Genomic DNA, 11,139 nt, shown 5'->3' on the forward strand with positions numbered 1-11,139 from the left:
ATGTAGATAAAGAGGTAGAGGATTCGTACAAAAGCAAAGAAACTGATCAAACCAGAAGAAGCAAGATAAAAAAAACCACGGTTCTACATCCGAGGATCATTCAAACCGTCCCAAAACTAAAGTCGAAGATATTGATCGAGGAATGGTGGAAACATTAAAAGTGACAAATCGGAAAAAAGGAAGACCGAAAAGCCGAGTGATTCTCGTAGAAAGAATGATGAAATAAAACGAAAGAGTAGTAAAAAATGAAATAGAAAAAGCCAAAAAAGGGTCGAATCTGGTCACATGCCCGAACACTTGGTGATCGAAGACGAAAGAGAATGGACAAAGGATGACATTCACTGGGAATATGACAATTACTTGCCTGATGATTATGAGCCAAATACGGATAATACAACAAGGTCCGAGTTGGAGATTAATGGTGATTTGGACATAGACACATTTGATATAGATGGTGCAATCGATCGATATAATGATATTGATCGCATCGATACCAATCCAAATAATTCTGTTAGTAATCGATGAGGAAGATGAAAGTGCTGATAGCGAAGACACTGATGACAGTAGGGATGGCATAGATGATAGTGACAATGGCCGATAGCAAAAAGGATGATGACAGCACGGATACCAAAGATGATGATGACGGTACCAATAGCAAGCCTGAGATTGAAAGGAAGAGCATGATAGAAGATGACGACGGTGCGGATATTAAAAAGGATGATAGTACGGGTAGCAAGGAAGATGACGAGAGCACGGAAAGCAAAGATAGTGATGACAACACGGATACCAAAGATGATGATGACGGTACCGATAGCAAAGAGAATGATGAAAATAAGGATAGTGATGATGACGATGGAACAGATGATAAAGATGATGACAAAAGCACGAATAGTAAAGAGGGATGATAACAACACGGATGGCAGACAAGATGATGACAATAATACGGATAGCAGGAAGGATGATGAGAGCACGGAAAGCAAAAATGATGTTGACAACAATGATAGCAAAGATGATGACGACAGTACAGATAGCAAGGAGGATGATGACAGTGCAGATAGTAAAGAGAATGATGACAATACGGAAAAACAAAGATGATGACGACAGGACAAATAGTAAAGAAAATGATGATAGTACAGATAGCAAAGAGGATGATGACAGTATGGATGGCAAAGATAATGACAGCGGTACAGATAGCAAGCCAGAGATTGAAAGGAAGAGCATGAGAGAAGATGACGACGGTGCGGGTAATAAAGAGGATGATAGTACGGAAAGCAAAGATGGTGATGACGACAACACAGATAACAAAGAAGATGGTGACCGTACAGATAGCAAAGAGGGGGATGACAATAAGGATATCAACGATGATGGCGATGGAACGGATGATAACAAGATTATGAAAGCACGAATAGTAAAGAGGATGACAACAGTACGGATGGAAACGATGATGACAAAAAGGATAGAAAAGAAAATAGTGACCGAGCGGATAGCAAAGAGGATGATGAAGTATGAATGATGATGAGGATATGACCCCTATTATTATGAGAGAACTGAAATCCCATATCATAACGGTGACAGCAAAGAAAAGAAGCATAAGCCTGAGATTGAAAGAAAAAACCATGAAAATGACAGCGAAGAAGAGAAGCCTGAGGAGTATCAACCTGAGATTGAAAGAAAGAACCATAAAAAAGAACCTAAACCTCACGAAAAAATAGTAGTGGATGAAGGCGATCATACAGAAGTGGATGGAGTTATTACAATCTATGAAAAAGAGGTAAATTGTAAAGGGTTATAAAGGCATAATACATACTTATAAGCTGTTTGGTTACCTAGCTACAGTATTTTAATCCCGACAACTCAGAAAATTGATGCAAAGATAACTGTAGTCTGACTTCATTGTTTCAGTTTGACATAGTTTCTAAGGAGATTCCGGCTGACAAGGAGATAATACTGAAACCCGCTTCAGGAGAGGAGATCAGAGTGAAGATCCTCTGTTCACATCAACAACCATCTCCAGCGACACTAAGTCCTTCAAGTTCCACTTATCTCATGGAGGATTCCACGGTATACAGTAAGTTAACATCTAATCGTTTACTGTTTTGGAAAAGGTCTACTGCTGATAAGTGCAGCCGTAACTAATTTTCAGATCATTTGAGAATTCTATTTATTACATTCCTGAATTTCCGTATATTCATGTGACTTATCGACAAGATACGGCACGATCCTCTTGACAATTTATTGTAGGAAATGGTTTCTTAACATAGTGAAATTGGAAAAGAACGAATCGGACGACCCACTTTCTTAAATGAGCCTAAGGAGTATGCTTTGGATGTAAGTATCTCGTTTTTAGAGACTTCATTAGGATACTCTTATAACTATTAGTATTACAAATACACTCTGCTTCTCTTGAGCAGAACATTGTTTTGTGGGCTAAAAAATGTGCTACCATCGTACTCTATTGCAGTTAAAAAGGCATCAGGACAAACCCGAGTCTAACGAAGCAGTAACAATCGCTGAATTCGAGCCGGACAGAGTACCTTTCACTTTCACAGCGGGTTCCGGTGACAGATACTACGAGTTTGCCAATGATAGGCTGGACAGTAACCAGTATTACGGTGTATTTATTGTCGGGGTTGTCTATCTTTCTCCAGGGGTAGGTTACCTGATCTTCTTGAATCACACTTATGAACAAGTTTCAGATGATAGCCCGTTCTTGATACATATTGCAGTGATAATCATTTTAACAAGTTAAGTAGCACATGTTAAGTAGCCCATGTTAAGTAGCACATGTTAAGTATATGTTAAGTAGCACATGTTAAGTAGCACATGTTAAGTAGCACATGTTAAGTAGCCCATGTTAAGTAGCACATGTTAAGTAGCACATGTTAAGTAGCACTTGTTAAGTATATGTTAAGTAGCCCATGTTAAGTAGCACATGTTAAGTAGCCCATGTTAAGTAGCACATGTTAAGTATATGTTAAGTAGCCCATGTTAAGTAGCACATGTTAAGTAGCACATGTTAAGTAGCACTTGTTAAGTATATGTTAAGTAGCACAAGTTAAGTAGCCCATGTTAAGTAGCACATGTTAAGTATATGTTAAGTAGCCCATGTTAAGTAGCACATGTTAAGTAGCCCATGTTAAGTAGCACATGTTAAGTATATGTTAAGTAGCACATGTTAAGTAGCACATGTTAAGTAGCACATGTTAAGTAGCACATGTTAAGTAGCACATGTTAAGTAGCACTTGTTAAGTAGCACATGTTAAGTAGCACATGTTAAGCACCAAGCAGCTGTTTAAACCACCGATATCCGCAGAAAAAGGTGCATCTGACTACGGGTTGGGTTGAAGACGCTCATTCTCCAGGACGACCCACCTATTTCTTGACGAAGAAGGGAGTAGGGCTTACTGTACCCATCTTTGTGCTCCTCAGTATCGTTTGTTACCTTCGGCGGTCTTCTTTAGGGTGAGTTACATACTTATTAAGTCTATATTTCTGGGACTATGCATTTCAGACAGTACATGTCAGCCTACATATTGGTATGACTATGAGTGTGACTTGAATTCTTGAACGTGTTGAAATTTGAGATTATCCAACATAACAGCTGCTTTAATTGTTGCGTAATCCTTTTAACTTTATATTAGGGTGTGTATGATTGTGTATGATTCGCATCTCCAAACAAATCAAAAGTTTAAAAAAAAACTTTATATTATAGGTGGTTATGGAAGAGAAATAAGCTGACAGTGCCTGACACTAGCTACAAGTTAGTGTTTAAAAGTTATCAATAGAACTTATCATCAAAAATTTTAACAATAAGGTTTTTTGATCACCAATGTTATTGTTACCATGGAGGTAATACATTTTTGATAAACAAGTAACTGTAAGCTAAGCAAAGCATCTAGATAATAAAATGTCAATAAGTTGGATAATGTATTTTTATTTCAGATTTAAGAAATTAAAGAGAAAGTCAAAAAGAAAAGCAACAAAGAAAAGTAAGCTCACATAGGGATTGCAATACCTCTTGTTGCTACCAATGTTTTTGCTAAAATTTGTTTTACAGGTCCCACATCAGATTGAACTTTTTCTTCTTAGCATTCGTGAGATCAATAGTGGTGACTGAACTCGAATCACAGCTCACAACCTATGTATGGGGGACAATTATGTCGGAGGTCACACTAGAAATGTCAGATCCTGACCACTTGCACTTTAATTGCACCTTTATTATATTAAGCTGATGGCATGGTTTCTAATTAACGTTTACCATTCTTATTTCTCACAGGATCAAAAAGATCACGAACACCGTAATGCCAAAGTTGTTTAAGAAAAATAAATCTAAAGGGAAATCGAAAAAGCTTGGTATGTATGCTAAAGGAATTGGAGGTTTTTGTCCCACATATTCATAAACTTCATATATAATAGGATATTATAGCAATACGATTTGGGGAGTTTGGGGAGGGAAAAGCCGCGGTAAATTGGGGATTTAATGTACAAAAGTTTGTTTGTGCACGTGACAAGGTTTCTCCAGTTTGGTTGATCGATCATGTCGCTAGATGATATCTCTATCACTGTTGCGAGCCAAATTAAACTTGCAGCAGCGCACTGCTTCGAGATTATTTTTCTGTTGAGATTATGGAAGCGCATGTGTGTCAAAAAAAATAATGATACACATGCGCTTCCTAGGTAGCGTATGTGTGTGAAAAAATTTTTTTGATACACATGCGCTAGCAGGTTTATCATGTATATCATTAGGTGGCCCATGTGTGTCATTTTTGTAAAATTACTGTAAAATCTCTATTTAATATTCTAATCGCTATCTTTATCTATTTATATATGTATTTTATCCTTATCTCTATTTTATCTTTAAACTCCTCTCCGCTCGCCTCCCGTGTGAAACGAGCGCGCCTGCACGCTGCAGTGGCGCGAAAGCACATGGTTATATATATATTAGGTTAAAGCGCGTGTACTGTTGCTGCACAGGCTATAATGTTAATTGACGATGTCAATTCATCGCAGCTCGGCGAGGCACAGTAGCGCATTTCACCGATTTAGCGTTGCAAGAAGCATAATCAATAATTGAATGCGCGGCGCGGCACAGTAACGCATCGTGCTACAAGCTATAATATTTATAAACATACTCATTGGAGAATGGAGCTATAGAGGAATGAAGCTGCCTGCTGCGCGTGCGGTAGAATGACAGGCTGAGCGCCGCCAAGTATTGCATATTGAAGCGTGTACGCCGACGAATGACAGGCGAGCTCCTGTGTCCTGGGATCGTGCGCGAAGATCGAAATGCAATTCATGTATCAAGCCAACTGCCAAGTGCCAACAACAATGTGTTTATTGTTATAAATGATAATGGACTAACCCGTTTCGGGATACTTCATAGCAACTAGCAAGCTTGCCGCGCATCGATCCAATAATGCTTCTCGTCGTAAGTGGTAAGGCCACCTTGTTTGTCGTTAGATATAGGCAAAATGCACCCAGCACCCCTGCGGACCTCGCTGAGCTGCTATGCAAAGTGAAAAAGTAACAACTCAATGGATGGTTAGTGGTTACCCGTACCGTAATGGGTGCTACATGCCTAGCATGAAATATTTACTTACTTACTTGTGCACTTAATTTGTGTATTATATGTTCATAATCATATAAATTCGGCGGAATGACAGGCTTGAGGCTGAGCGCGGCCCAGTAAACTTCGAATCGAAAAAATTAAACGAGTAACATCCGTCAACTAATAGTTATATGTAATAATTAAAAACAAACTTTGCTTGTTTACCTGAACTTAGAATTTTATACAATTAATGTAAGATTAAAGTCGTGTTTTTACCAATTTCCCTGCACCATCCGGTAAATTTATTACCCTCAGCCCTTCGTTGTGGGCTGCGTGGTCGTATCGTGGCTTTCGCCACGGTATACAGTATAGCGGGGGCGAAATGAAGTACAAATGAGGATCGCGACGCGTGACTTGTAGGTTTATAACCTACCAGGACGCGCGCCGAGTTGGACTCGTCGACGGTCCTGATTAATATTTGAAGCAAATATTTTACGACTACAAGTATCACCCGTTAAAGAAAGGATTGGAAATTGAACTCGCCGGTACGTCGACGGATGATGCTTGTCTAAATTTGTTCGAAGTAACACGAACAAATTTCTTTTCGAAGCGAAATGTCTGTGTTACTGGGCGGCGCTCAGCCTGTGCCTTTTCGATGTCATTCCGCAACCGTTTATCATTTACGAACGAATAAAAACAACGTCAATATTTTACATGTCACAGTTAGCTGGCAGTACGGCCCAGTCAATAAATTGTGCATCGCGCCGATCTAGCAAAAAACATTATTTGATGCGCTGATCAGTCTTCTTAGACTAATAATATAAAACATTGTTTCTTTTGTCCGTAATTCAAATCGCCTGTACTGCGTGAGAATTACAAAATAATTACAGCACATTTACAAAATAAGAATAATGAAAAAGTAAACGTGTTTTCTCGGTTATAATTCTTGGAGGACTTCGCCGCTTCGACGCGCCGCGCAAACTAGCATTCTTGCAGAGCAACGATCTCGACGGATTGACATCGTCAATCAATTATAATTCATAATTATTTTTAGAATAACGCTTTATTGTTAATGCAATCATAGTAGTCAGCTTGTGACATGGCTATGACGCCTTTTTCTTACATGGTTATGACATGGTTATGACATGGTTATGACATGGTTATGACATGGTTATGACATGGTTATGACATGGTTATGACATGGTTATGACATGGTTATGACATGGTTATGATATGGTTATGACATGGTTATGACATGGTTATGACATGGTTATGACATGGTTATGACATGGTTATGACATGGTTATGACATGGTTATGACATGGTTATGACATGGTTACAACCAAAACTCCTTCAGACCAATTTTGAACCATTATGAGCACTTTCAGGATACAATTCATTTCCGTTCATTTCCGTTCATTCTATGAACCTGGGTCATTTGGTGCGACTTTCGATGACCTCTAGGCCTAGCTTATGACACTATCTATCATAGAAAACCGAATTGGGGTTTCCCAGCCCTTACGTAATAAGTCTCAAATCGAAATGACATGGTTATGACATGGTTATGACATGGTTACAACCAAAACTCCTTCAGACCAATTTTAAACCATTATGAGCACTTTCAGGATACAATTCATTTCCGTTCATTTCCGTTCATTCTATGAACCTGGGTCATTTGGTGCGACTTTCGATGACCTCTAGGCCTCCGCCTAGCTTATGACACTATCTATCATAGAAAACCGAATTGGCAGTTCCCAGCCCTTACGTAATAAGTCTCAAATTGAAATGACACACATGCGCCACCTATTGATTTACATGATAAACCTGCTAGCGCATGTCTGTCACTTTTGTTTTTGACACACATGCGCTAGCAGGTTTATCATGTAAATCAATAGGTGGCGCATGTGTGTCATTTCAATTTGAGACTTATTACGTAAGGGCTGGGAACCCCCAATTCGGTTTTCTATGATAGATAGTGTCATAAGCTAGGCCTAGAGGTCATCGAAAGTCGCACCAAATGACCCAGGTTCATAGAATGAACGGAAATGAACGGAAATGAATTGTATCCTGAAAGTGCTCATAATGGTTCAAAATTGGTCTGAAGGAGTTTTGGTTGTAACCATGTCATAACCATGTCATAACCATGTCATAACCATGTCATAACCATGTCGTAACCATGTCATAACCATGTCATAACAATGTCATAACCATGTCATAACCATGTCATAACCATGTCATAACCATATCATAACCATGTCATAACCATGTCATAACCATGTCATAACCATATCATAACCATGTCATAACCATGTCATAACCATGTCATAACCATGTCATAACCATGTCATAACCATGTCATAACCATATCATAACCATGTCATAACCATGTCATAACAATATCATAACCATGTCATAACCATGTCATAACCATGTCATAACCATATCATAACCATGTCATAACCATGTCATAACCATGTCATAACCATATCATAACCATGTCATAACCATGTCATAACCATGTCATAACCATGTCATAACCATGTCATAACCATGTAAGAAAAAGGCGTCATAGCCATGTCACAAGCATGAATTATAACCGAGAAAACACGTTTACTTTTTCATTATTCTTATTTTGTAAATGTGCTGTAATTATTTTGTAATTCTCACGCAGTAACAGGCAATTACGGACAAAAGAAACAATGTTTATATTTATTAGTTTTAGAAGACTGATCAGCGCATCAAATAATGTTTTTTTGCTAGATCGGCGCGATGCACAATTTATTGACTGGGCCGTACTGCCAGCTAACTGTGACATGTAAAATATTGACGTTGTTTTTATTCGTTCGTAAATGATAAACGGTTGCGGAATGACATCGAAAAGGCACAGGCTGAGCGCCCGCCCAGTAACACAGACATTTCGCTTCGAAAAGAAAGTTTTTCGTGTTACTTCGAACAAATTTAGACAAGCATCATCCGTCGACGTACCGGCGAGTTCAATTTCCAATCCTTTCTTTAACGGGTGATACTTGTAGTCATAAATATTTGCTTCAAATATTAATCAGGACCGTCGACGAGTCCAACTCGGCGCGCGTCCTGGTAGGTTATAAACCTACAAGTCACGCGTCGCGATCCTCATTTGTATTTCATTTCGCCCCCGATATACCGTGGCGAAAGCCACGATACGACCACGCAGCCCACAACGAAGGGCTGAGGGTAATAAATTTACCGGATGGTGCAGGGAAATTGGTAAAAACACGACTTTAATCTTACATTAATTGTATAAAATTCTAAGTTCAGGTAACAAGCAAAGTTTGTTTTTAATTATTACATATAACTATTAGTTGACGGATGTTACTCGTTTAATTTCTTCGATTCGAAGTTTACTGGCCTACTGGGCCGCGCTCAGCCTCAAGCTTGTCATTCCGCCGAATTTATATGATTATGAACATATAATACACAAATTAAGTGCACAAGTAAGTAAGTAAATATTTCATGCTAGGCATGTAGCACCCATTACGGTACGGGTCGGGTAACCACTAACCATCCATTGAGTTGTTACTTTTTCACTTTGCATAGCAGCTCAGCGAGGTCCGCAGGGGTGCTGGGTGCATGCAGGTGCATTTTGCCTATATCTAACGACAAACAAGGTGGCCTTACCACTTACGACGAGAAGCATTATTGGATCGATTCGCGGCAAGCTTGCTAGTTGCTACGAAGTATCCCGAAACGGGTTAGTCCATTATCATTTATAACAATAAACACATTGTTGTTGGCACTTGGCAGTTGGCTTGATACATGAATTGCATTTCGATCTTCGCGCACGATCCCAGGACACAGGAGCTCGCCTGTCATTCGTCGGCGTACACGCTTCAATATGCAATACTTGGCGGCGCTCAGCCTGTTATTCTACCGCACGCGCAGCAGGCAGCTTCATTCCTCCATAGCTCCATTCTCCGATGAGTATGTTTACAAATATTATAGCTTGTAGCACGATGCGTTACTGTGCCGCGCCGCGCATTCAATTATTGATTATGCTTCTTGCAACGCTAAATCGGTGAAATGCGCTACTGTGCCTCGCCGAGCTGCGATGAATTGACATCGTCAATTAACATTATAGCCTGTGCACTGTGCAGCAACAGTACACGCGCTTTAACCTAACCATGTGCTTTCGCGCCACTGCAGCGTGCAGGCGCGCTCGTTTCACACGGGAGGCGAGCGGAGAGGAGTTTCCAAGATAAAATAGAGATAAGGATAAAATACATATATAAATAGATAAAGATAGCGATTAGAATATTAAATAGAGATTTTACAGCAATTTTACAAAAATGACACACATGGGCCACCTAATGATATACATGATAAACCTGCTAGCGCATGTGTATCAAAAAAATTTTTCACACACATACGCTACCTAGGAAGCGCATGTGTATCATTATTTTTTTTGACACACATGCGCTTCCATAGTTGAGATATTGCCATGTTTTCAAGATTTGATTCATAACTCGGTTTTCATTACAGGACGCAGCAACGAACCAACATCCTCAAACAAAGAACAGTATGATTTGGTCTCGTTTAAACCGAAGGGTCATGGTCAACCCGAAGCACAGATAACTTTCAATAAGAAAGATAACAATCAATATTATGATGGGTCATGGGACGATGAATCGTATCCTCAGGATGATACAACAGCTGATTATGGAGCAGCTGATTATAACCACGATGAATACGATGAATACGGCCAGATGGTTGTGCCGAAAGGTTTGACTCTTCAGAGACATTTCGTCAACGAAACGGAACTTGACGATACCATTCTAAATATGGCTGAAGAGGAGTATGAGTGGAACAGTTCATAAGATGATATTTAGAGACTTGACATGTCTGACTAAATCACATGCTATCAGTTTTTGTTATTATCGGCTATGCTATGATCGGTGAAATGAAGATGGTTGTTTCGCGTCCATCTTAACTGGTCGCCCGGAGCATTTAAAGCTGATGTCACTGTCAGCATTCAGTTCATATCAGTGTTACTGTTTTATATTCTTACTGTTTTTCATCTAGCTACGGTATTTAAATTGGAGGAGGAGTCAAAATGATACCACAATCAACGGAAAAATACCAACATTTTAATGAAAACTGCAATAAAAAGCTGCGCCGCAACAGCTCACAGCAATTGCATTATGTATCAGTATGTACTACGGCTTAATGACGTCAGCATTTGCCAGACCCCCTCCCCCTTTGTATTGCCTTCTTAAAACCCCCATACTTTATACTTGTAGCGCGATGCGTTACTGTGCCGCGCCGCGCACTCAATAAGGCTTCTCAATAAGGCCACTCAATAAGGCTTCTCTCAGATCGTTGACGGATGTTACGCGTCTAAATTTCTTCGAAGTAGCGCGCGCCGCTTTCTTCTCGAAATGTTAATGGCCCGACGGCACGAGCTACGAAGTAGCGCGCGCCGGGCCAGATCATTAACAATGGTCAATCAGATCGGCGAGATGCGCTACTGTGCCGCGCCGAGCTGCCATGAATTGACATCGTCAATTAAACTTAATACTAGGTAGTGCGCCATCGACAGTGAGCCGCGCGTGCCG

The 11,139-nt window shown here is 39.8% G+C and overlaps 2 protein-coding genes and 1 long non-coding RNA gene across 3 annotated transcripts; all 3 read left to right on the forward strand.

Annotated features, from left to right (window-relative positions):
* Positions 1-590: 590 nt before the first annotated feature.
* Positions 591-905, forward strand: LOC134825770 (prostatic spermine-binding protein-like). The gene has a single exon (XM_063837977.1). The coding sequence runs from the start codon at positions 591-593 to the stop codon at positions 903-905; it is 315 nt and encodes a 104-aa protein (XP_063694047.1).
* A 1,376-nt stretch (positions 906-2,281) lies between these two features.
* On the forward strand, positions 2,282-3,452 carry LOC134825772 (uncharacterized). The gene is made up of 3 exons (XR_010161607.1): positions 2,282-2,328; positions 2,462-2,650; positions 3,314-3,452. It is a non-coding gene; the product is annotated as an uncharacterized LOC134825772 (long non-coding RNA).
* A 503-nt stretch (positions 3,453-3,955) lies between these two features.
* On the forward strand, positions 3,956-10,531 carry LOC134825773 (uncharacterized). The gene is made up of 3 exons (XM_063837978.1): positions 3,956-3,989; positions 4,277-4,353; positions 10,067-10,531. Exons 2-3 carry the CDS (start codon positions 4,302-4,304, stop codon positions 10,399-10,401), a joined length of 387 nt encoding a protein of 128 aa, XP_063694048.1. The 5' UTR covers positions 3,956-3,989; positions 4,277-4,301; the 3' UTR covers positions 10,402-10,531.
* Positions 10,532-11,139: the final 608 nt, after the last annotated feature.

The sequence above is a fragment of the Bolinopsis microptera genome, unplaced genomic scaffold (genome assembly GCF_026151205.1).
Source record: "Bolinopsis microptera isolate Bmic1 unplaced genomic scaffold, MBARI_Bmic_1.0 sca71, whole genome shotgun sequence".
NCBI lineage: Eukaryota > Metazoa > Ctenophora > Tentaculata > Lobata > Bolinopsidae > Bolinopsis > Bolinopsis microptera.